At 42.9% G+C, this 27868-nt stretch overlaps 1 protein-coding gene and 1 long non-coding RNA gene across 3 annotated transcripts in view; one reads left to right on the top strand and one right to left on the bottom strand.

Moving 5' to 3' along the window:
- The window catches only part of LOC139756938 (uncharacterized), a 461695-nt gene extending 458299 nt beyond the window's left edge, over positions 1-3396 (top strand). For both annotated transcript variants that reach the window (XM_071676885.1, XM_071676883.1), the window contains one exon: positions 116-3396. In XM_071676885.1, coding sequence (XP_071532986.1) covers positions 116-1417 — 1302 coding nt within the window. In that variant the 3' untranslated portion in view covers positions 1418-3396. The remainder of the gene's footprint in view (positions 1-115) is intronic.
- On the bottom strand, positions 3365-26491 carry LOC139756939 (uncharacterized). The gene is made up of 3 exons (XR_011714462.1): positions 26272-26491; positions 11906-12038; positions 3365-3893 (listed from the first exon to the last, which is right to left on the bottom strand). It is a non-coding gene; the product is annotated as an uncharacterized lncRNA (long non-coding RNA).
- Between the last annotated feature and the right edge of the window lie 1377 nt (positions 26492-27868).

The raw sequence follows: 27868 nt of genomic DNA, 5'->3' as shown, positions 1-27868 counted from the left end.
TCAAAAACTGATCACCCTTGACTGACAGTCACCATAGTCACCATTACTCCTATCAGTAAACCTGCGTAACACTACAGTGATAATGCAAGGCAATGTTATTTTCATCTCTCGACAGGAGTGTGGTCAGTACCAGCAACAGCAAAACAGGAACTCCAGAGAGTCTGAGGGTGGACACTCATGGCAGCTTCAAGTTGGACAAACCAAAGAGGAGTGCCTCCGGCGTCTTCAGGAGCGAGTCGCAAAGGAGTTACAAAGTGGACTCCCGCGCGAGCATCAAGAAACTTTCCTCCGGGAGTTTCAAGAGGGATTCCCCAAGCAGCTTCAAGCTGGACAACTCGAAGAGGAGCACCTCTGGAAGCTTCAGGCTGGAAACACCAAAGAAGAGTCCCTCCGAGAGCTTCAGAAATGTTTCTGGGAGCTTCAAGTTGGAAACTCCAAAGAAAAGTCCTTCCAGGAACTTCAAGAACCCCTCTGGAAGCCTCAAGTTGGACATTCCAGGGAACATGAAGGAGACCCCTACCACCTTCAAGAAGGACACAGGAAGTCTCAAAAAGGAAATATCGGGCAACTTCAAGAGGGAATCACCAGGAAGCTTCAAGTTAGAGATTCCAGGGAATGTAAGGAGGAACTCTTGTGGGACCCTCAGGACGGAATCTCCCGTCATTGTGAGGAGGGATTCTCCAGGGAGCTTCAAACTAGACATCCCGGAGAGCAAGAGAAAGGGCTCGTGCGGGAGCATCATAGAGGATTCTCAACGCAGCTTCAGGAGGGAATCATCAAGCAGCTTCAAGCTGGAGAAGCTGGGAACACCAGAGAGCACAAGGAAGGAATCCCCCGGAAGTTGCAAGCTACACACCCCACAGAGGAGTCCTTCAGGAAGCTTCAAGAGGGAATCTCCAGGGAGCTTGAAGCTGGAAGCCACAAAGAAGAGCCCATCTGGGAGTTACAAAGAGACTTCAGGGAGCTTCAAGTTGCACACACCTCAGAGGAGTCCCTCGGGGAGCTTCAAGAGAGAATCCTCGGGGACTTCAAAGTTGGAGACTCCAAGGAAGAGTCCCTCTGGGAGCTTCCAAAGTCCCTCCGGGAGTTTCAAGAGCCCCTCAGGGAGCATCAAGCTGGAAACCCCAAGCAAAAGCCCGTCAGGGAGCTTCAAGAAAGATCTCCCAGGGAACATCACAAGGGAATCTCCAGGGAGCCTGAAACTCGAGACTCCTGGAAAGGCAAGGAAAGGCTCCTCGGGCAGCTTCAAAAGGGAGTCGCGGGGGAGTATCAAGGTGGACTCCGCAGGAGCCATTATGCTGTACTCTCCGGGCAGCCGAAGAAGAGACATCCTAGGGAACTTCAAGATCGACTCTTCAAAGGAGGGGTCTCTGGTAGTCACGCAGATGAGTTCGCCCTCGCATCTACGAGGTTCTAATAGGCCAGACAAGCTCAGGATCGTTTGCCCTCTTGATTCAAAGGTTCGGATTGAACTCAAAATGGAGTAAATTCAAAGGCTGGAGCTGCTTGTTGTGAATCATGAATGTTGCTGTCCAAAATCTGAAACAATTGGTGGTGTTCTAGGAGAGTGAACCATCAGCTGGAGGTAGTCTGTAAGACTGCGGATATTAGTGATGTGTTGACGAAATTAAAAAGTTCATTAACTTTTGAAACTAAATTTGTGTTTTTGTAATCATAAGTATGGAACTCGAAGTTACTTAGGCTGATCTTGTGTTTATGCATTATGAACTTCAAAATTAACCTAGAAATATGGATACAGCTGAACTTAGGGTAATCATAAGTGTGCCTGAGTGTAAATACATACTAGTTGCAGACATGGATGATTCACGGTAATCAGAGAAATTCATAAATATGAATTATGAACGTTACACAAAACTCGTATTGATCTCCACAACTTCTGCCAAGCAACATACCCATAGCATCACCAGACTCGGTGCCCAGTGTTGGCTGGGACGTCACTATTGATCACTAGGGTGATGATGGCAGTGATTCTGATGCAAGATATCAGTTACAAGTAAATACCCATCGTATCATGTTAAGGGAATGGAAGATTACATACGTGACAATGAGAGGCACACTGTTTGATTATGCGTGTTCCAGAACCTAAATATGGAAACGAGTTCAATGAATACAAAGAAAAAGACTATGTATAGTAATGAAGTGCAATGTTATTATGGTAGATGGAAGTTAATGTACTACCCAGCGATGTAATTGATGTCGTGGATTGATGTACAAATTGACTACTGCTGGATGTGTAATTCTAATCCATCGAACACCAAACTTTTATTTTTTACAGAAAAGAGAAGTCTTTCTAAGTCTTACTCTTTATATTCCTTCATAAAACGATGATTAAAACATCTGTTCAAACGAGAATTCAGTGTTGTATCTCTGGTACTTAAATTATATGTTTTATCTTATATGCCTAACGCAGACCTGTCAAGATGTAATATTTCGATTTTTGCATACCAATATGTATTTTTGTCTGTTTATAATCCCTGCCTTGTACGTCCCGTTAGTGGTAACTAAGGGTCTCCAACACTGGTTCAGCGTGGATGAGGGATCCGCTACACCAAACTATCTCGATGAGGACACAACTTCATGACAACATCCCCAATAGCCTGACGCCTCTAGTGAGGGCGATGTGCTAAGGGGTTCAACTTAAGACTAATGTCTGTAATGGAATCTTGAAAACCAGCCTTCCTCTATCAGTGTTTATAGTTCTAACAGTCATGTGATGGTGGGCCTTATGTATATGCAAGTTTGGCCTAATTTTATACTTGTTTACTATGAAAGGTATACTGTTCTTGTTCGACTGAGGTGAGGAACTCTTCATCAGACGCAGTGCTACCAGTGAACAATACAAGTGTGAAACATTACGAGGATTACCTACACTACAGACAGATGTTAGTGAGTTCTTATCACCTGGGATGATAACCTTATGATTGACAACACTACCGGGGCTGAAAGTCTACAGGGTATTCTACGTAGGACTAAATGAACAATGCTGTCTAAGAAATACAAAGTAGAACCTCTGTCCAGTCTCCCGGCATTATAAGATCTGAGATAATGAACTCCACAAACAAGGTTCCAAAAGCTAGATTGCAAAAGTAGGATATCAGGGGTAAGATTACAAACGCTGGATCGCAAGGGTTACATTCCAAACATCTGCTCCTAAAACTAAGGAAGATTTCAGAAGCTAAAACCAAGAGCTTATCGGTGAAAGCCGAGTTCCAGAAGTTGTCGTTAGTGTCAGAAGCTTTGTCCTTCAACAAACCCAAAGTGAAATGTTTTGGTGGAAACTGATATTCCTGTAGTGTTGTCTCCCGGTGTTCCCTGGCTGGGAAGGATAAGTTATTCATGAAAATTTATGATAAATTGTAGCACACGGAATTTTATTCTAGTCTAATACTGTATTATTACTTGGAGCAAGTTGTTCTTAAGTGACATTTTGGTTAAGCTGAGACATTTTTAAAGAAATAGAAATGTAACTCATTTTAAGAATGTTTTTGGGATCACTGATGCACAGTCCATTATTTGTCAGTATTTTCGGTTGATATTAAACAAATGAAGTTATTAATGACCACACGATTGCCCTGGACTAGGCTCCTTAGGAGGGCTTCCGGCTAACCTACTAAGGTTGTTAGGATGTCATGTTGGCGCTTCGTTACAAATGAGTGTAACATTTTTGGGGATTCATGATATAAAAAAGCTCTTCCTGGATTGTTTGACTGTCTTCATGATCGATAATTTACGCCTTCATTCTAACTCTGGTTATCAAATGAAGTTTGGCAAAGGTACCTTCACTGCTCCCTGGATGACGTGGGTTCCCCTGCCTGGTGGGGACCGCCACTCTCGTTTGTTTTATGACGTCGGTATCAGTTGACACCAGACACCTGTGGGAGACACCGGCACTTGACGCATGTTTGTACTGTAATTATCTGCAATGTAGACAGTGCCATCATCCCATCTTAGATTTTCATTTCTAATTTCTGCAATATTTAGAATTTCTAGTTTTCATGTTGCCGAGGGAATCAACTAGTGGGATGACTTGCATCTTGTTCATGAATACAAATACGTACTGCCAACAAAAAAAAAAAAAGAATTATGCTGTTACGTCCTTTATGAAAAGATTATGAAGCATGAAAGACTATTTTTGTCATAAGGCTCAGAGTGTAGGTGTACAATGGCTTCATTGATAATAGATAATCTAATTATCGACACAAAAATATCCTCAAAACTGAAAATCCTCTGCAACTTTTACATAATCAAATACAGAAGTTCTTACGTAATATAGAAGAATGCATAACGAGCTAATTAGAGAATATCAATATAATTATCAAATGATATGGGAGCCGTATAGGATTTGCGATCCGTATTATCATTATTATGATCCTTCATATATAAATATTCTCAAGTGATAAAGAAGATCTACAGTGAGCATCGAGAAATGGACCTGCAGTCAGACCTATTCTTCTGTCCAGAGTTTAAATATATATGCAAATTACAAAGGAAACTTTCTGGGTTATGTTCAAGATGTTGCTTCCCGAACACTTGTCTTCATACAAAATGAATATATATCCTCAGAACATGCGGGGTTTGGCCACTCCCATTACTGTTGAATAATTTTTTTCTTACTTTAGCTTTTATGACGACAAATCCCAGTAGTTACAGATTTTATTTTTCTTGTTAAGTTATAATTAGAATTCAAGACGTTGCGCCTTTACGTACACTTGTCCAGAAGAGACCAACACCGCCTGACGAACTGGGAATACTGCTGATCTGTCTTTATAGTTCTGTTGGTTATATGATTTCAACAATCACCGCTACACCTACAGCATCACTGCTACACGTACATTAGTGACTGCTACACCTACAGCATCACTGCTACACATACATTACTGACTGCTACACCTACAGCATCATACTTTAAACAAATACTGACTGTCATGGGCTGTGTATTGATGATTCAAAATCCCAAAACTCATTTAAATACAAAGTTACATTCTCTTCATAAAAAATACCCCACATTTTATACGCCAACTCATACAGCAACTCCCTTACAAATGATATATATATATATATATATATATATATATATATATATATATATATATATATATATATATATATATATATATATATATTATATAAAGATCTTGGTGTAAATAATGTAACAAAGCAGCAGCAACAAGGGAGAAGAGACATGTATACTAATAAAGAATTTGCAGGTTTTCAGATGTATTCATGATTTTTTTCTTTCTTCTAGCGCGAGCTTAATCCTGTCTGGGTATGACGCCCTGTCTGCCACGTCTGGGTAGTCTGCCGTGAATGGTTTTGTACAGATCTGTCGTTATTATGCGTCACTGATGAATAAAGTTTATAACGAAAATCTAATAGTGTTTTATTATCTTTGATAAATGAACTGCCAAACACCATCGGTTCCTGATATGTCTGAATTAACACAGTCTGTATATACAGTTTAGTAGACTCTGCTCATTTGCTCACTATCATTTCCGGTATTAAACTCAACATAGCAACAGTCCGCTATCATCTTATACGACCTAATATTCACCATTTATCTACATTTTGCAACATCAACAATATTTTCCATTCGTATTTTCGATCATTTCGTCCACCGTTATAACCTTACTGACAATTCTACTCAAATGAGACTGAAGATAGCTTAGTAATCCTGCTAATATCCAGTGACCATACCAATTTCGAAAAGTATGAGAAAAAATATACAGAAAAATGCTAAAACAGATGAAACTAAAACTGGTAATCTGTCATTCTTGTTGAATCTATGATTGATTAACTTAACAGAAGTGAAAATCTGTCCACGACGGTGGTTGATTATGTATCTTTAACGGGTATTACAAGACAATGTTACACACTGACTCCGACACTCAGCTATCACTAACATATCTTCCATCTATACACAATTATACAACTGAACCGTGCCCTTACACCCTTTATATATATATATATATATATATATATATATATATATATATATATATATATATATATATATATATATATAAATATTTTTTTTTTGCTTTGTCGCTGTCTCCCGCGTTTGCGAGGTAGCGCAAGGAAACAGATGAAAGAAATGGCCCAACCCACCCCCATACACATGTACATACATACACGTCCACACACGCAAATATACATACCCATACATCTCAATGTACACATATATATACACACACATACATATATACACATGCACACAATTCACACTGTCTGCCTTTATTCATTCTCATCGCCACCTCGCCACACATGGAATAACATCCCCCCCCCCCCTCATGTGTGCGATGTAGCGCTAGGAAAAGACGACAAAGGCCCCATTCGTTCACACTCAGTCTCTAGCTGTCATGCAATAATGCCCGAAACCACAGCTCCCTTTCCACATCCAGGCCCCACACAACTTTCCATGGTTTACCCCAGACGCTTCACATGCCCTGATTCAATCCATTGACTACACGTCGACCCCGGTATACCACATCGATCCAATTCACTCTATTTCTTGCACGCCTTTCACCCTCCTGCATGTTCAGGCCCCGATCACTCAAAATCTTTTTCACTCCATCTTTCCACCTCCAATTTGGTCTCCCACTTTTCCTCGTTCCCTCCACCTCTGACACATATATCCTCTTGGTCAATCTTTTCTCACTCATTCTCTCCATGTTCCCAAACCATTTCAAAACACCCTCTTCTGCTCTCTCAACCATACTCTTTTTATTTCCACACATCTCTCTTACCCTTACGTTACTTATTCGATCAAACCACCTCACACCACATATTGTCCTCAAACACCTCATTTCCAGCACATCCACCCTCCTGCGCACAACTCTCTCCATAGCCCACGCCTCGCAACCATACAACATTGTTGGAACCACTATTCCTTCAAACATACCCATTTTTGCTTTCCGAGATAATGTTCTCGACTTCCACACATTCTTCAAGGCTCCCAGGATTTTCGCCCCCTCCCCCACCCTATGATTCACTTCCGCTTCCATGGTTCCATCCGCTGCCAGATCCACTCCCAGATATCTAAAACACTTTACTTCCTCCAGTTTTGCTCCATTCAAACTTACCTCCCAATTGACTTGACCCTTAACCCTACTGTACCTAATAACCTTGCTCTTATTCACATTTACTCTTAACTTTCTTCTTTCACACACTTTACCAAACTCAATCACCAGCTTCTAAAGTTTCTCACATGAATCAGCCACCAGCGTTGTTTCATCAGCGAACAACAACTGACTCACTTCCCAAGCTCTCTCATCCACAACAGACTTCATACTTGCCCCTCTTTCCAAAACTCTTGCATTCACCTCCCTAACAACCCCAACCATAAACAAATTAAACCATGGAGACATCACACACCCCTGCCGCAAACCTATATTCACTGAGAACCAATCACTTTCCTCTCTTCCTACACGTATACATGCCTTACATCCTCGATAAAATCTTTTCACTGCTTCTAACAACTTGCCTCCCACACCATATATTCTTAGTACCTTCCACAGAGCATCTCTATCAACTCTATCATATGCCTTCTCCAGATCCATAAATGCTACATACAAATCCATTTGCTTTTCTGAGTATTTCTCACATACATTCTTCAAAGCAAACACCTGATCCACACATCCTCTACCACTTCTGAAACTACACTGCTCTCCCCCCAATCTGATGCTCTGTTCATGCCTTCACCCTCTTAATCAATACCCTCCCATATAATTTACCAGGAATACTCAACAAACTTATACCTCTGTAATTTGAGCACTCACTCTTATCCCCTTTGCCTTTGTACAATGGCACTATGCACGCATTCCGCCAATCATCAGGCACCTCACCATGAATCATACATACATTAAATAACCTTACCAACCAGTCAACAATACAGTCACCCCCTTTTTTTAATAACTTCCACTGCAATGCCATCCAAACCTGCTGCCTTGCCGGCTTTCATCTTCCGCAAAGCTTTTACTACCTCTTCTCTGTTTACCAAATTATTTTCCCTAACCCTCTCACTTTGCACACCACCTCGACCAAAACACCCTATATCTGCCACTCCATCATCAAACACATTCAACAAAACTTCAAAATACTCACTCCACCTTCTCACATCACCACTACTTGTTATCACGCACAGAGCATCGGAATGGGGAGAGACAATATGGTTTCAGAATTATAGGATGAGTGGATCATGTGCATGTCTTGAATTTGTGCGAGAAATACTTAAAGAAAAAGAGGGATTTGTATCTGGTTGTGATAGGGTTGATAATACTTTGTGGAAGTCCACGAGTATGTAATGTGGAAGCAAAGTTATCAGAAGCAGTGAGAGAGTGAGGCGTGTGTGTGTGTGTGTGTGTGTGTGTGTGTGTGTGTGTGTGTGTGAGTAGGGAGACGAGAGTGAGCTGTTCCAGATGAAGGCTGGTAAGCGGCAGGGGTGAGTGATCTCACCATGTTTGATCTATGTATAGATGGGAGGTTCATGCAAGGGGAGAGAGGCAGGTCTTCAGGTCTTCAGTCTATCCAGGGTAATGGGGATTGGGAGGTCAGTCAGTCCTGCTTGCTGATCACACGTCTTTGGTAGCAGATTCGAGCGTGAAACTGCACACGATGTTTTCTAAGCTTGGGAGACTATGTGAAGCGAAAAAGTTGACAATCTGAATTAAAGTCATTACGTTCAACACTGTAGAAACACAGGTTTTGGGGTGTAAGTGTGAATAAAGCAAACCTGAAGGAAGTGAAGTGTTTTAGAAACCACGGGAACGAATGGGACCATGCGGGATGAAATGAAACACAGGGTGAGTGGACGAAGGTGTTGGGCGCACGAAGGAACTTGTAGACACACGTCAGTCTTTGAAAGCAAAAATTGGTATACTACAGTTGTCTTGACGGCGTTGTACATAAAGAGGATGAGACCAGAGGTCAGCAGGAAGATGCAGGGGCTGAAAAAGAGGGCAAATGAGATTTGGGGTGCGAGAGTATAGGTGAACTTTTGGAAGAATATGTTCTGGAAAGTATAGCGTGAGGAAAACAAGACGACAAATGGGAGAATCAGTGGAGGGAAAAAATACAAAAGTGGTAACAAGCAAAGAAGAGGTGGAGAGGAGATAGAGTGAGTATTATGAAGGACTGTTGAAAGTGTTGAATGGTAAGGCGGCAGATATGAGATATATGGGAAGTGAAGGTGTGTGATGCAAGTGTGTTATAGCAAGCGGTTTGGTAGAAAGAAAATAGGTGGTAAAAGCCTTACACAAGATGAAGTTTGGCAAAGTAGCTGGTTTGGATGGGATTGCAAGTAAATGCATTAAGAAATGGGATAACAGTGTTGTTGACTGGTTAGTCAGGGTTTTCACTGTATGTACATCTTAAAAAGTAGCTGAGGATTGGCTGAATACCTGTACAGTGCCAATGATAACAAAGGGAAAACAAAAATTATTGATTTTCAGATTTTTAAGTTTGTCGAGTTCCCTGTTAAGTTGTACGAGAGTGGCTTCAGAGATGTGCTGACATGCACAGAGCATCAGACTGGGGAGTAACTATGTGGTTTCAGGAATGGTGGGGGAAGCGAATATCAGGTAATTGGTATGAAGGTCTGCTAAACAAATAATTAGAGAAAGATAAGAATTTGCTTGTGGAAAATGCCTGCGCTGAGTTTACAGAGATGTTCTGTAGAAGGTGTCACGATTATACGGTGTAGAAGGGAAAGCATCTGGAAGTAGTGAAGTTTTGATCAAGATAATAAGGCGTAAATGCAAGTAGGAAATGAGGATAGCGAGTAATCCCAAGTGAAGTGTGTGATGTTACCATGTACGTTTGATCTGTTTATGAATGGGGTGGTGAGGATCATGGAGAGAAGTGCGGGGCCAGTCTGCTATTTCTTACGAGACTTTTCTACCCCCCCCCCCCCACGCCCCCTTCTACTCCTCTCCTTTCTTTCTTCCTACTCGCCCTCATCCTCCTTCTAATCTCCCTCAACTTCCTCCTACTCGCCCTCGTCGCCCTCCTCCCAACCTTTTGGATCTCTCAACTTTAATATCGAGAGAACTCGCCTCGTAAAAGTCTCGTTTCCTTCCTGTAGATTATGTCCACGAGGGAGAGGCCGTGAGTGTGGCTGATACAGCCGGCCTCCTCTCCTGCTCTCACCTGGGAGAGGGAGGGAAGCAGGAATGAGAGGAAGATGGCGAGAGAAAGGGGGAGGAAGAGGGAAAGAGAAAAAGTTCTTCCTATCTACAACGATATTTTTGCCCAATGGCAGAGGGCTAGAGCGTAGCCCTCACCACAGATCTTTCTCTCTGGTGCCACATTCATTACACGATCCTGGAACTATCTTCAACCATAAACCAAGTTTTCTTTTAAATCTTTCCATAGCTGTTCATAAGCTTCTTACTTCTACTGGGAGAGAAGTTATCCATCATTTTACTTTCAAAAACAAGAAGAAATAAGAGAGAAGGATCAAAGAGGTGTCAGGTAATCCACCATAAACCACTTTGACTTCAGAAGGAGTTTCAATAATCGTCCGTCTCTTGAAGGTCAATGTTCTTGACTTCATGGAATATCGACAAAGGATAAGCCTACATGCTAATGAAAGGTTAGACTCACACGATTACTAGAGAGAGAGAGTTTAACAGTCAAACACGAGGGACAGCCTCGGTACAGAGAGAAATTCAAATGTTCGTCTTAAATTTCTGTTCCTCTCAAGGCTTTTCAGATACCTTCAGAAACGGGCAAGATATTTTATCCCGAAGTGTGGGGGAAATACACTCACGCACGCACGCACGCACACACGCACGCACACACACACACACAGACACACACACAATATGTATATATATGTATAAAATGTGTGTGTGTGTGTGTGTGCGCGCGCTTTACTTATCTATTCTTCAAGGGAATGACATACGCTAAGAGCAAATGAAAAAGGGAAGTAATCGGAATTAAGCTGGGATATGGACGTACGAGAAAGGTTAGAGTGGTCAATAAAAAAGTCGATTTGAAAATGAAACAGAACAATGAGGTGTATGAAGGGATTTGCAAAGATGGAGTGCGAGTACTTGGGAGGAATACAAGAAAATAGAGTAAGAGGTTAAGAGAAAGGCATGCGAGAGTGGGTAAAGGAGATACAAAAAGACAGATAGTATGGATGACCTTCAGAAGGAAAAAAAAAAGAAAATAATTCGTTGGTAAGAAAATGGCGTGAGCAGAGAAACAAGACAAATGGGGGTGACAGAGAGGAAACTGGACGGGAAGGAACAGACAACAGAGATGTGAAAAAGAGATGGATTGAGTATTATGAAGGACTGTAGGATGTATTAAGTAATAGGAAAGTGGATATGGTGTATCTGGGGATGAGATGGCAAGCGGAACGAGTCATGATGAATGGAATGTTGAAGAGTAACGATACAGCAAGGAGATTGCTGTGTACGTTGTGGTATAGCGTTGGGAGTGGACGGGATTGTGATTAGATTCTCAAGAATAGGGATAAGGTTGGTGTTGAGTGGTTACTAATGGTTAGTTCGCTTGTTCAATGTATCTATGACAACGCGTCCGAGGAATGGCCAACCATGTACATGTATTACACAGAGGACTTGTTTAAAGACAAGGGGAACAAATCATAACGGTATGTATATTACGTGAACCTAATAAGATGTATAAAAGAGTATAGTGATTGAGTGGCGACATCCACGGAACAGCTGATCAACCTATTCATTCCAACGCACGTATGTACAAGCTATACTGTGAACCTGAGTCGTACACGCGTACCAAACGCTTGCTAATGTTTCCCGCCCACATTTAAGTCCCCTGGAACAGCCATGAGCCATATATAGATACCATATGTCACCAGCAGTAATGAGCCGCCCTCAGAAATTTCACACCCGTCAGTTACCTTACAAAGACCATGGTTGAAGAACTCTTATCGGAGCGTGCATCCAGCAGCCGTGATAGAGATACTCGTGCGTCTGGCAGCTATGATAGAGTATTCGTGCGTCTGGCAGCCGCGAACATGAACACTCGGTACCCTGGGGAGAAATAAGATGCAATTTTGATAGTAAATACGTGATACTGAGAAATATAATGATGATCGTCATCTAAAATTTTATTTTGAGCTTACGATGACAATTACAAGGCGGAAAAAAGCCTAACATCCAGGCTTATATACTAATGTACATCTATGAAAGGAAAATAGCAGGTTGGGGGACACAAAGAGACATATTTAGAACTGAAAGGGACGAGTGTGGTATCAAGAAAGGTGAAGGGTGTGTGGAAGAGGTATTGGCTACGAAGGTTGTTTTATATATTTGTAGAAATGGTGTGATCAGTATGTGGCTTCACGTATCCAGAGAAAATATATAATAGGGTCGGCAAATGCTTAATGGAGGAAACTATGAATATATGAGGGAAGAATAACAATGTAGTGTTTTCAGTGGGAGAGTAAAGTATGCGTCAGGTTCATCAAGAGAAGGGCAAGTAGATCACTGCGAAGTTGTGTGTCTGTTAAGGATACGTCACCATGACCACACTGCTTTGTGAACTTAAGGACGAGGAAGGTGAATGCAAGAACTCTGGAACAAAGAACAGATCTGGCATGACTGCTGTGTACCAGTGACACACACACACACACACACACACACACACACACAGTCATCACATAAACATACCTTCCTGCCCCACAACCACATCTAAAAGCGATCCCGCAACGCTGAGGAGGCTTGCCACGTCCAACGAGCGGAATGAAAGATGACTAAATATAAAGACATTGTGCGCTTTGTTTGTAGGGTATGTATGTATGTATGTATGTATGTATATATGTATGATCTTATGTATATGGGCATTATAGATAATAGATAGATGTGTGTGTGTGTCTGTGTGTGTGTCTGTCTGTGTCTGTCGGTCGTAGGGGTCTACATGAAGAACGTAGATGTGGTAGAGAAGGTGAGAGGTACTTGCTGAGAGGATAAACTGTGCGAGAAGTGACCAGAGGGAGTACTTGACGATGTGAGGTGCGGGTGTGACCACATGACCAGCACGACCACAAGTACAAGGAATAACAACTGAGGAGACGAGGAGCCACGCTGCTACTGAGGCACGAGGATGAGGTAGTTGAGTAACAGTGAGCTGGGGGGAGTGAAGCAGCAGCTGCATGGAGAGAGAGAGAGAGAGAGAGAGAGAGAGGTTTCTGTACCAAGTGTATGGGACAAGACTGATCGTTCTGCTGTGTAAACACTAAGTAAACATCATTGTAACTGGTAACATAGTGTGGTAATTGTATGGGTGAGAAACAAAGTGGAATACATAAACAAGAGGACTTAGAAACTGCATGTCTGAACTCATAAAGGTACTTACAAAACATGTAAAAATGAGGAATGATATGACATTTATGACAACATAAAAACTGACTAATTGGACAAGAATGTACGTTGAAAAATTTGGATTCTTTTATAACGTACACTGAAGAAAGTCGAATGATGTCAAAGGATTTGAAATTGGGAGAATGCAAGAGGGATACGAACGAGTGTTTCGAAATTGAAGTCAGTTAGGGTTAAGCAATGTGTCCATCATCCTGAACTTCTCAGCTGAAGCAGCAGACGTGAGACGAACACTATAGTGATGTAAGGTTCTCTGAAACCTTGGCCGAGCAGAACCAAAGCAACCACAGTACCTGAATCTTAAGTGGAGTGAGGAAAACGGCAAGTCGCTCTGGTGAGTGACTGGTGCAGGAGGAGGGGGTGAGTGACTGGTGCAGGAGGGGGGGGAGAGTGACTGGTGCAGGAGGATGGGGGGGAGAGAGACTGATGCAGGAGGGGGGGGGGAGAGTGACTGATGCAGGAGGGCGGGGAGAGTGACTGGTGCTGGAGGAGGGGGGGGAGAGTGACTGATGCAGGAGGGGGGGGGAGAGTGACTGGTGCAGGAGGAGGGGGAGAGTGACTGGTGCTGGAGGAGGGGGAGAGTGACTGGTGCAGGAGGAGGGGGGGAGTGACTGGTGCAGGAGGGGGGGGAGAGTGACTGGTGCTGGAGGAGGGGGGGGAGAGTGACTGATGCAGGAGGGGGGGGGGGGGAGAGTGACTGGTGCAGGAGGAGGGGGAGAGTGACTGGTGCAGGAGGAGGGGGAGAGTGACTGGTGCAGGAGGAGGGGGAGAGTGACTGGTGCAGGAGGAGGGGGGGGAGAGTGACTGGTGCAGGAGGAGGGGGGGGGGAGAGAATACTGATGTAGGTGAGAGGGTCTTCGTGCCTGGAGATGTGTGACTGGTGTCGATGTAATATTCGATGTAATATGGAGAGAAACTGGAAGTTCTGGCGGAGTTTAGGCTACTGGAAGTGATATTGAGCAAGAAAAACGAACACAACGCAAAAGTTGAGATGAGAACATCTGCAACAAGAACGTTACAAGATCCGTGATCCTGAAAAAAGGGAAAGGACAAATGTAACATTCTATATATATATATATATATATATATATATATATATATATATATATATATATATATATATATATTTTTTTTTTTTCTTTTTTTTGCTTTGTCGCTGTCTCCCGCGTTTGCGAGGTAGCGCAAGGAAACAGACGAAAGAAATGGCCCAACCCACCCCCATACACATTTATATACATACACGTCCACACACGCAAATATACATACCTACACAGCTTTCCATGGTTTACCCCAGACGCTTCACATGCCCTGATTCAATCCACTGGCAGCACGTCAACCCCGGTATACCACATCGATCCAATTCACTCTATTCCTTGCCCGCCTTTCACCCTCCTGCATGTTCAGGCCCCGATCACTCAAAATCTTTTTCACTCCATCTTTCCACCTCCAATTTGGTCTCCCACTTCTCCTCGTTCCCTCCACCTCCGACACATATATCCTCTTGGTCAATCTTTCCTCACTCATTCTCTCCATGTGCCCAAACCATTTCAAAACACCCTCTTCTGCTCTCTCAACCACGCTCTTTTTATTTCCACACATCTCTCTTACCCTTACATTACTTACTCGATCAAACCACCTCACACCACACATTGTCCTCAAACATCTCATTTCCAGCACATCCACCCTCCTGCGCACAACTCTATCCATAGCCCACGCCTCGCAACCATACAACATTGTTGGAACCACTATTCCTTCAAACATACCCATTTTTGCTTTCCGAGATAATGTTCTCGACTTCCACACATTCTTCAAGGCTCCCAGGATTTTCGCCCCCTCCCACACCCAATGATTCACTTCCGCTTCCATGGTGCCATCCGCTGCCAGATCCACTCCCAGATATCTAAAACACTTTACTTCCTCCAGTTTTCCTCTATTCAAACTTACCTCCCAATTGACTTGACCCTCAACCCTACTGTACCTAATAACCTTGCTCTTATTTACATTTACTCTTAACTTTCTTCTTTCACACACTTTACCAAACTCAGTCACCAGCTTCTGCAGTTTCTCACATGAATCAGCCACCAGCGCTGTATCATCAGCGAACAACAACTGACTCACTTCCCAAGCTCTCTCATCCATAACAGACTTCATTCTTGCCCCTCTTTCCAAAACTCTTGCATTCACCTCCCTAACAACCCCATCCATAAACAAATTAAACAACCATGGAGACATCACACACCCCTGCCGCAAACCTACATTCACTGAGAACCAATCACTTTCCTCTCTTCCCACACGTACACATGCCTTACATCCTCGATAAAAACTTTTCACTGCTTCCAACAACTTGCCACCCACACCATACATTCTTAATACCTTCCACAGAGCATCTCTATCAACTCTATCATATGCCTTCTCCAGATCCATAAATGCTACATACAAATCCATTTTCTTTCCTAAGTATTTCTCACATACATTCTTCAAAGCAAACACCTGATCCACACATCCTCTACCACTTCTGAAACCACACTGCTCTTCCCCAATCTGATGCTCTGTACATGACTTGACCCTCTCAATCAATACCCTCCCATATAATTTACCAGGAATACTCAACAAACTTATACCTCTGTAATTTGAGCACTCACTCTTGTCCCCTTTGCCTTTGTACAATGGCACTATGCACGCATATATATATATATATATATATATATATATATATATATATATATATATATATATATATATATATATATATATATATATATATATATATATCCTCCCCTCCTTGTGTTTTTTTAACTTTCTAAAATGGGAAACAGAAGAAGGAGTCACGAGGGAAGTGCTCATCCTCCTCGAAGGCTCAGATTGGGGTGCCTAAATGTGTGTGGATGTAACCAAGATGTGAAAAAAGGAGAGATAGGTAGTATGTTTGAGGAAAGGAACCTGGATGTTTTGGCTCTGAGTGAAACGAAGCTCAAGGGTAAAGGGGAAGAGTGGTTTGGGAATGTCTTGGGGAGTAAAGTCAGGGGTTAGTGAGAGGACAAGAGCAAGGGAAGGAGTAGCAGTACTCCTGAAACAGGAGTTGTGGGAGTATGTGATAGAATGTAAGAAAGTAAATTCTCGATTAATATGGGTAAAACTGAAAGTTGATGGAGAGAGATGGGTGATTATTGGTGCATATGCACCTGGGCATGAGAAGAAAGATCATGAGAGGCAAGTGTTTTGGGAGCAGCTGAATGAGTGTGTTAGTGGTTTTGATGCACGAGACCGGGTTATAGTGATGGGTGATTTGAATGCAAAGGTGAGTAGTGTGGCAGTTGAGGGAATAATTGGTATACATGGGGTGTTCAGTGTTGTAAATGGAAATGGTGAAGAGCTTGTAGATTTATGTGCTGAAAAAGGACTGATGATTGGGAATACCTGGTTTAAAAAGCGAGATATACATAAGTATACTTATGTAAGTAGGAGAGATGGCCAGAGAGCGTTATTGGATTACGTGTTAATTGACAGGCGTGCGAAAGAGAGACTTTTGGATGTTAATGTGCTGAGAGGTGCAACTGGAGGGATGTCTGATCATTATCTTGTGGAGGCTAAGGTGAAGATTTGTATGGGTTTTCAGAAAAGAAGAGTGAATGTTGGGGTGAAGAGGGTGGTGAGAGTAAGTGAGCTTGGGAAGGAGACTTGTGTGAGGAAGTACCAGGAGAGACTGAGTACAGAATGGAAAAAGGTGAGAACAATGGAAGTAAGGGGAGTGGGGGAGGAATGGGATGTATTTAGGGAATCAGTGGTGGATTGCGCAAAAGATGCTTGTGGCATGAGAAGAGTGGGAGGTGGGTTGATTAGAAAGGGTAGTGAGTGGTGGGATGAAGAAGTAAGAGTATTAGTGAAAGAGAAGAGAGAGGCATTTGGACGATTTTTGCAGGGAAAAAATGCAATTGAGTGGGAGATGTATAAAAGAAAGAGACAGGAGGTCAAGAGAAAGGTGCAAGAGGTGAAAAAAAGGGCAAATGAGAGTTGGGGTGAGAGACTATCAGTAAATTTTAGGGAGAATAAAAAGATGTTCTGGAAGGAGGTAAATAAAGTGCGTAAGACAAGGGAGCAAATGGGAACTTCAGTGAAGGGCGCAAATGGGGAGGTGATAACAAGTAGTGGTGATGTGAGAAGGAGATGGAGTGAGTATTTTGAAGGTTTGTTGAATGTGTTTGATGATAGAGTGGCAGATATAGGGTGTTTTGGTCGAGGTGGTGTGCAAAGTGAGAGGGTTAGGGAAAATGATTTGGTAAACAGAGAAGAGGTAGTAAAAGCTTTGCGGAAGATGAAAGCCGGCAAGGCAGCAGGTTTGGATGGTATTGCAGTGGAATTTATTAAAAAAGGGGGTGACTGTATTGTTGACTGGTTGGTAAGGTTATTTAATGTATGTATGACTCATGGTGAGGTGCCTGAGGATTGGCGGAATGCGTGCATAGTGCCATTGTACAAAGGCAAAGGGGATAAGAGTGAGTGCTCAAATTACAGAGGTATAAGTTTGTTGAGTATTCCTGGTAAATTATATGGGAGGGTATTGATTGAGAGGGTGAAGGCATGTACAGAGCATCAGATTGGGGAAGAGCAGTGTGGTTTCAGAAGTGGTAGAGGATGTGTGGATCAGGTGTTTGCTTTGAAGAATGTATGTGAGAAATACTTAGAAAAGCAAATGGATTTGTATGTAGCATTTATGGATCTGGAGAAGGCATATGATAGAGTTGATAGAGATGCTCTGTGGAAGGTATTAAGAATATATGGTGTGGGAGGCAAGTTGTTAGAAGCAGTGAAAAGTTTTTATCGAGGATGTAAGGCATGTGTACGTGTAGGAAGAGAGGAAAGTGATTGGTTCTCAGTGAATGTAGGTTTGCGGCAGGGGTGTGTGATGTCTCCATGGTTGTTTAATTTGTTTATGGATGGGGTTGTTAGGGAGGTGAATGCAAGAGTTTTGGAAAGAGGGGCAAGTATGAAGTCTGTTGGGGATGAGAGAGCTTGGGAAGTGAGTCAGTTGTTGTTCGCTGATGATACAGCGCTGGTGGCTGATTCATGTGAGAAACTGCAGAAGCTGGTGACTGAGTTTGGTAAAGTGTGTGGAAGAAGAAAGTTAAGAGTAAATGTGAATAAGAGCAAGGTTATTAGGTACAGTAGGGTTGAGGGTCAAGTCAATTGGGAGGTGAGTTTGAATGGAGAAAAACTGGAGGAAGTGAAGTGTTTTAGATATCTGGGAGTGGATCTGGCAGCGGATGGAACCATGGAAGCGGAAGTGGATCATAGGGTGGGGGAGGGGGCGAAAATTCTGGGAGCCTTGAAGAATGTGTGGAAGTCGAGAACATTATCTCGGAAAGCAAAAATGGGTATGTTTGAAGGAATAGTGGTTCCAACAATGTTGTATGGTTGCGAGGCGTGGGCTATGGATAGAGTTGTGCGCAGGAGGATGGATGTGCTGGAAATGAGATGTTTGAGGACAATGTGTGGTGTGAGGTGGTTTGATCGAGTAAGTAACGTAAGGGTAAGAGAGATGTGTGGAAATAAAAAGAGCGTGGTTGAGAGAGCAGAAGAGGGTGTTTTGAAATGGTTTGGGCACATGGAGAGAATGAGTGAGGAAAGATTGACCAAGAGGATATATGTGTCGGAGGTGGAGGGAACGAGGAGAAGAGGGAGACCAAATTGGAGGTGGAAAGATGGAGTGAAAAAGATTTTGTGTGATCGGGGCCTGAACATGCAGGAGGGTGAAAGGAGGGCAAGGAATAGAGTGAATTGGAGCGATGTGGTATACCGGGGTTGACGTGCTGTCAGTGGATTGAATCAAGGCATGTGAAGCGTCTGGGGTAAACCATGGAAAGCTGTGTAGGTATGTATATTTGCGTGTGTGGACGTATGTATATACATGTGTATGGGGGTGGGTTGGGCCATTTCTTTCGTCTGTTTCCTTGCGCTACCTCGCAAACGCGGGAGACAGCGACAAAGTAAAAAAAAAAAAAAAATATATATATATATATATATATATATATATATATATATATATATATATATATATATATATATATATATATATAAGCGAGTGTGAAGATTTAGATATAACAGTGTGTAGTGCAGTAGTAGTGAGGTGATCTAGTGAATAATGTAGAAGTGGAAAAGGCAAACATCGTGAGAAGATAGTTATAAATCCATGCAGACCAAAACCCTACCGAGATATGACCAACCAGAACGCATGGCAGCCAACCATATGCTCTAACTGGCGGTCTACCGTACATTATGGTAGTCTCATGAGACGACACGGACAACGGAGTTCCCGAATCAACGGTATGTCACGAACACTGAAAATATATGTAGACACCCCAGCCTATGTCACGTACCTAACACAGCGACCATCCCAGGTTTGAACTCGGGCCTGGCCAGACCGTGCGTGAATACATAGCCAGCAACGCTAGTGACATCACAAACGTCAGTAGAAGATGTCTTCCAAGCATATACCTTCCTGATGTATGGCATGCGTCCTGCTTGGTGAACGGCTGCCATATATACCCTGGTTAGTGCGTGGCTGCTCAACGTACACTCCACATAGTGAGTGAAGATCTACCCTAGTATGGTTCAGATTGTATGAAAGTGAAACATGTGGAAGATAAGTCAAATATTGAATGCTGGAGGGGGGAGGACTTCTGACGGGGAGGCCGAGGGAGGCTGTTCGTCGTGTACTGCGTCGGTCACGGTTGACTCACATTAGGTTCAAACGACGAGTCAACACAGTAAACAACTGAATGAAATCCAAACTGAAAGGCTCAAGCTGCAGGATCCGGAACTCTGCCGCTTATGTGGAAGCTGAGTATGTTACCAACTAGGTTATGGAACCCAAAATAGAGAAACGACTGCTCGAATTCAGGTGATCGAATACCTTGCGTCTTATATACGTAATCAAAGGTGTGAACACTACGCCGGGTCTCCTTACGCATTGATATGAAGCAACAGCTTGGTGGAAGCAGCACAGTGTCCTCTGTGGTCCTCTCGATAAAGGAGCGCCATTCAGGAATGGTCAGCGCCTGGTAGAAGCAGTACCGAACCCTCTGTTTACGACTCGAGATCTACGTCTCTGTACAGCTATATCTAAAAGTGTCACCCTTGTAAGCCCCTGGCCGAAGCAGTACCGAATACGCATGATGAGACATACTTCGGTACGGCTTCGTTCTGGCGTGTCCCGATATGTCCTTTGTTGAAGCAGTACCGAAACCTTTGTGTTTCGAGACACAAGGCTCGGGACAGCTTCGATCTGGCGTGTCCCAGACTTTCGCTCGCTAGTTTACGTACGCAATTATCAGGAGTGTCTCAGACTTTCGTTCGCCACTTTACGTAAGCACCAGGCGTGTCCCAGAATTTCCTTCCACACTCTACGTAAGCAAAGTTTGAATGTATGAAAATACTGCATCAGATCGTTAAGTCAAACCACAAGTAGGGAGATGGCAAAAATTCTCGATAATCAGTATTTACGTACGGAGACCCCAAGTCTACACGGCACCATTACCTAACACACAACGTTGTACCTGTATTTATGGAGAGTAACAATGCGAGTCACACCTGTGATGAGTAACTCGTAGATCAGTTATGCTGTGCTCCCACTAGCTACCGTCCTGGTGCCCCAGACCGGCGTACACCCAACATTACATAGTTCGGTTGTTTACTTAGCGTACACATGTTCATATACAAGCGTTCCTGTATGCCCATATATATATATATATATATATATATATATATATATATATATTTTTTTTTTTTTTTTTTTTTTTTGCTTTGTCGCTGTCTCCCGTGTTTGCGTGGTAGCGCAAGGAAACAGACGAAAGAAATGGCCCAACCCACCCCCATACACATGTATATACATACGTCCACACACGCAAATATACATACCTACACAGCTTTCCATGGTTTACCCCAGACGCTTCACATGCCTTGATTCAATCCACTGACAGCACGTCAGCCCCGGTATACCACATCGATCCAATTCACTCTATTCCTTGCCCTCCTTTCACCCTCCTGCATGTTCAGGCCCCGATCACACAAAATCTTTTTCACTCCATCTTTCCACCTCCAATTTGGTCTCCCTCTTAACCTCGTTCCCTCCACCTCCGACACATATATCCTCTTGGTCAATCTTTCCTCACTCATTCTCTCCATGTGCCCAAACCATTTCAAAACACCCTCTTCTGCTCTCTCAACCACGCTCTTTTTATTTCCACACATCTCTCTTACCCTTACGTTACTTACTCGATCAAACCACCTCACACCACACATTGTCCTCAAACATCTCATTTCCAGCACATCCATTCTCCTGCGCACAACTCTATCCATAGTCCACGCCTCGCAACCATACAACATTGTTGGAGCCACTATTCCTTCAAACATACCCATTTTTGCTTTCCGAGATAATGTTCTCGACTTCCACACATTCTTTAAGGCTCCCAGAATTTTCGCCCCCTCCCACACCCTATGATCCACTTCCGCTTGCATGGTTCCATCCGCTGCCAGAGCCACTCCCAGATATCTAAAACACTTCACTTCCTCCAGTTTTTCTCCATTCAAACTCACCTCCCAATTGACTTGACCCTCAACCCTACTGTACCTAATAACCTTGCTCTTATTCACATTTACTCTTAACTTTCTTCTTCCACACACTTTACCAAACTCAGTCACCAGCTTCTGCAGTTTCTCACATGAATCAGCCACCAGCGCTGTATCATCAGCGAACAACTGACTCACTTCCCAAGCTCTCTCATCCCCAACAGACTTCATACTTGCCCCTCTTTCCACAACTCTTGCATTCACCTCCCTAACAACCCCATCCATAAACAAATTAAACAACCATGGAGACATCACACACCCCTGCCGCAAACCTACATTCACTGAGAACCAATCACTTTCCTCTCTTCCTACACGTACACATGCCTTACATCCTCGATAAAAACTTTTCACTGCTTTTAACAACTTGCCTCCCACACCATATATTCTTAATACCTTCCACAGAGCATCTCTATCAACTCTATCATATGCCTTATCCAGATCCATAAATGCTACATACAAATCCATTTGCTTTTCTAAGTATTTCTCACATACATTCTTCAAAGCAAACACCTGATCCACACATCCTCTACCACTTCTGAAACCACACTGCTCTTCCCCAATCTGATGCTCTGTACCCTGCCTTCACCCTCTCAATCAATACCCTCCCATATAATTTACCAGGAATACTCAACAAACTTATACCTCTGTAATTTCAGCACTCACTCTTATCCCCTTTGCCTTTGTACAATGGCACTATGCACGCATTCCGCCAATCCTCAGGCACCTCACCATGAGTCATACATACATTAAATAACCTTACCAACCAGTCAACAATACAGTCACCCCCTTTTTTAATAAATTCCACTGCAGTACCATCCAAACCTGCTGCCTTGCCGGCTTTCATCTTCCGCAAAGCTTTTACCACCTCTTCTCTGTTTACCAAATCATTTTCCCTAACCCTCTCACTTTGCACACCACCTGGACCAAAACACCCTATATCTGCCACTCTATCATCAAACACATTCAAGAAACCTTCAAAATACTCACTCCATCTCCTTCTCACATCACCACTACTTGTTATCACCTCCCCATTTGCGCCCTTCACTGAAGTTCCCATTTGCTCCCTTGTCTTACGCACTTTATTTACCTCCTTCCAGAACATCTTTTTATTCTCCCTAAAATTTAGTGATACTCTCTCACCCCAACTCTCATTTGCCCTTTTTTTCACCTCTTGCACCTTTCTCTTGACCTCCTGTCTCTTTCTTTTATACATCTCCCACTCAATTGCATTTTTTCCCTGCAAAAATCGTCCAAATGCCTCTCTCTTCTCTTTCACTAATACTCTTACTTCTTCATCCCACCACTCACTACCCTTTCTAATCAACCCACCTCTCACTCTTCTCATGCCACAGGCATCTTTTGCGCAATCCATCACTGATTCCCTAAATACATCCCATTCCTCCCCCACTCCCCTTACTTCCATTGTTCTCACCTTTTTCCATTCTGTACTCAGTCTCTCCTGGTACTTCCTCACACAAGTCTCCTTCCCAAGCTCACTTACTCTCACCACCCTCTTCACCCCAACATTCACTCTTCTTTTCTGAAAACCCATACAAATCTTCACCTTAGCCTCCACAAGATAATGATCAGACATCCCTCCAGTTGCACCTCTCAGCACATTAACATCCAAAAGTCTCTCTTTCGCGCGCCTGTCAATTAACACGTAATCCAATAACGCTCTCTGGCCTTCTCTCCTACTTACATAAGTATACTTATGTATATCTCGCTTTTTAAACCAGGTATTCCCAATCATCAGTCCTTTTTCAGCACATAAATCTACAAGCTCTTCACCATTTCCATTTACAACACTGAACACCCCATGTATACCAATTATTCCCTCAACTGCCACACTACTCACCTTTGCATTCAAATCACCCATCACTATAACCCGGTCTCGTGCATCAAAACCACTAACACACTCATTCAGCTGCTCCCAAAACACTTGCCTCTCATGATCTTTCTTCTCATGCCCAGGTGCATATGCACCAATATTCACCCATCTCTCTCCATCAACTTTCAGTTTTACCCATATTAATCGAGAATTTACTTTCTTACATTCTATCACATACTCCCACAACTCCTGTTTCAGGAGTACTGCTACTCCTTCCCTTGCTCTTGTCCTCTCACTAACCCCTGACTTTACTCCCAAGACATTCCCAAACCACTCTTCCCCTTTACCCTTGAGCTTCGTTTCACTCAGAGCCAAAACATCCAGGTTCCTTTCCTCAAACATACTACCTATCTCTCCTTTTTTCACATCTTGGTTACATCCACACACATTTAGGCACCCCAATCTGAGCCTTCGAGGAGGATGAGCACTCCCCGCGTGACTCCTTCTTCTGTTTCCCACTTCAGAAAGTTAACAAAAATACAAGGAGCGGGGGGCCAGAAATATACATATATATATATATATATATATATATATATATATATATATATATATATATATATATATATATATATATATATTTTTTTTTATTTTTTTTGCTTTGTCGCTGTCTCCGCGTTTGCGAGGTAGCGCAAGGAAACAGACGAAAGAAATGGCCCAACCCCCCCCCCCATACACATGTATATACATACGTCCACACACGCAAATATACATACCTACACAGCTTTCCATGGTTTACCCCAGACGCTTCACATGCCTTGATTCAATCCACTGACAGCACGTCAACCCCGGTATACCACATCGATCCAATTCACTCTATTCCTTGCCCTCCTTTCACCCTCCTGCATGTTCAGGCCCCGATCACACAAAATCTTTTTCACTCCATCTTTCCACCTCCAATTTGGTCTCCCTCTTCTCCTCGTTCCTTCCACCTCCGACACATATATCCTCTTGGTCAATCTTTCCTCACTCATTCTCTCAATGTGCCCAAACCACTTCAAAACACCCTCTTCTGCTCTCTCAACCACGCTCTTTTTATTTCCACACATCTCTCTTACCCTTACGTTACTCACTCGATCAAACCACCTCACACCACACATTGTCCTCAAACATCTCATTTCCAGCACATCCATCCTCCTGCGCACAACTCTATCCATAGCCCACGCCTCGCAACCATACAACATTGTTGGAACCACTATTCCTTCAAACATACCCATTTTTGCTTTCCGAGATAATGTTCTCGACTTCCACACATTCTTCAAGGCCCCCAGAATTTTCCCCCCCTCCCCCACCCTATGATCCACTTCCGCTTGCATGGTTCCATCCGCTGCCAGATCCACTCCCAGATATCTAAAACACTTCACTTCCTCCAGTTTTTCTCCATTCAAACTCACCTCCCAATTGACTTGACCCTCAACCCTACTGTACCTAATAACCTTGCTCTTATTCACATTTACTCTTAACTTTCTTCTTCACACACTTTACCAAACTCAGTCACCAGCTTCTGCAGTTTCTCACATGAATCAGCCACCAGCGCTGTATCATCAGCGAACAACAACTGACTCACTTCCCAAGCTCTCTCATCCCCAACAGACTTCATACTTGCCCCTCTTTCCAAAACTCTTGCATTTACATCCCTAACAACCCCATCCATAAACAAATTAAACAACCATGGAGACATCACACACCCCTGCCGCAAACCTACATTCACTGAGAACCAATCACTTTCCTCTCTTCCTACACGTACACATGCCTTACATCCTCGATAAAAACTTTTCACTGCTTCTAACAACTTGCCTCCCACACCATATATTCTTAATACCTTCCACAGAACATCTCTATCAACTCTATCATATGCCTTCTCCAGATCCATAAATGCTACATACAAATCCATTTGCTTTTCTAAGTATTTCTCACATACATTCTTCAAAGCAAACACCTGATCCACGCATCCTCTACCACTTCTGAAACCACACTGCTCTTCCCCAATCTGATGCTCTGTACATATATATATATATATATATATATATATATATATATATATATATATATATATATATATATATACATAAAATGCATCTAATGACGGTGACCTTGTATACAACAGATTAGCTACCGTTACTCCAACCAACAATTAACGTTAACACATTCAAATACATAAAGAACATGAACAAGTTTCCATTACCATATCTAGCCAGAGCAATCATATTAACAGTCATTAAGGTAATTGCTATTACAATTAGAATCATATTCAAAGTAGGAAGGTTAAGACTAACATATTAAAGGAGGAACTAATCCAATATGCTCACAGTAGGACCTTCTAACGATTCTTAATAAAATGGATGTTATCATCAACACGCACACGATACATACCACACAGTTCCCTGCACAGAAGACACTTGTGGGCCAGTCTCTCTCCTTCCCTCTCTCTCTCACGAACGTTATGCGACCAGCACTTTCCTCCCTGACCCCTCCCAGAGGTCAATAGTTCCTTCGTACCTTCCACGTCAGCAGCTGGAGGCCTACTGGTCAAAATCCTAAACCCTTGTGTGTCCGCATGGCTCGGTAGAGGCTTCGAACCCACGCGGCTCGCTGCCGGAGGAGTTATGGTCGCCTGGTGAAACAATCGTCTGTCACAAATGTTTTATGTAAGCGTTCGTGAAGACAACTGTCATCATTCCATCGTAATGATGATCCTCTTCACTATCACACTGGAGAATATATATATATATATATATATATATATATATATATATATATATATATATATATATATATATATATATATATATATATATATATATGTACAGAGCATCAGATTGGGGAAGAGCAGTGTGGTTTCAGAAGTGGTAGAGGATGTGTGGATCAGGTGTTTGCTTTGAAGAATGTATGTGAGAAATACCTAGAAAAGCAAATGGATTTGTATGTAGCATTTATGGATCTGGAGAAGGCATATGATAGAGTTGATAGAGATGCTCTGTGGAAGGTATTAAGAATATATGGTGTGGGAGGCAAGTTGTTAGAAGCAGTGAAAAGTTTTTATCGAGGATGTAAGGCATGTGTACGTGTAGGAAGAGAGGAAAGTGATTGGTTCTCAGTGAATGTAGGTTTGCGGCAGGGGTGTGTGATGTCTCCATGGTTGTTTAATTTGTTTATGGATTGGGTTGTTAGGGAGGTGAATGCAAGAGTTTTGGAAAGAGGGGCAAGTATGAAGTCTGTTGGGGATGAGAGAGCTTGGGAAGTGAGTCAGTTGTTGTTCGCTGATGATACAGCGCTGGTGGCTGATTCATGTGAGAAACTGCAGAAGCTGGTGACTGAGTTTGGTAAAGTGTGTGAAAGAAGAAAGTTAAGAGTAAATGTGAATAAGAGCAAGGTTATTAGGTACAGTAGGGTTGAGGGTCAAGTCAATTGGGAGGTGAGTTTGAATGGAGAAAAACTGGAGGAAGTGAAGTGTTTTAGATATCTGGGAGTGGATCTGGCAGCGGATGGAACCATGCAAGCGGAAGTGGATCATAGGGTGGGGGAGGGGGCGAAAATTCTGGGAGCCTTGAAGAATGTGTGGAAGTCGAGAACATTATCTCGGAAAGCAAAAATGGGTATGTTTGAAGGATAGTGGTTCCAACAATGTTGTATGGTTGCGAGGCGTGGGCTATGGATAGAGTTGTGCGCAGGAGGATGGATGTGCTGGAAAAGAGATGTTTGAGGACAATGTGTGGTGTGAGGTGGTTTGATCGAGTAAGTAACGTAAGGGTAAGAGAGATGTGTGGAAATAAAAAGAGCGTGGTTGAGAGAGCAGAAGAGGGTGTTTTGAAATGGTTTGGGCACATGGAGAGAATGAGTGAGGAAAGATTGACCAAGAGGATATATGTGTCGGAGGTGGAGGGAACGAGGAGAAGAGGGAGACCAAATTGGAGGTGGAAAGATGGAGTGAAAAAGATTTTGTGTGATCGGGGCCTGAACATGCAGGAGG

The sequence above is a fragment of the Panulirus ornatus genome, chromosome 23 (genome assembly GCF_036320965.1).
Source record: "Panulirus ornatus isolate Po-2019 chromosome 23, ASM3632096v1, whole genome shotgun sequence".
Classification (NCBI taxonomy): Eukaryota; Metazoa; Arthropoda; class Malacostraca; order Decapoda; family Palinuridae; genus Panulirus; species Panulirus ornatus.
Note: the sequence above shows the minus strand (reverse complement) of the source record. Positions and strands in the feature narration are given on the sequence as shown.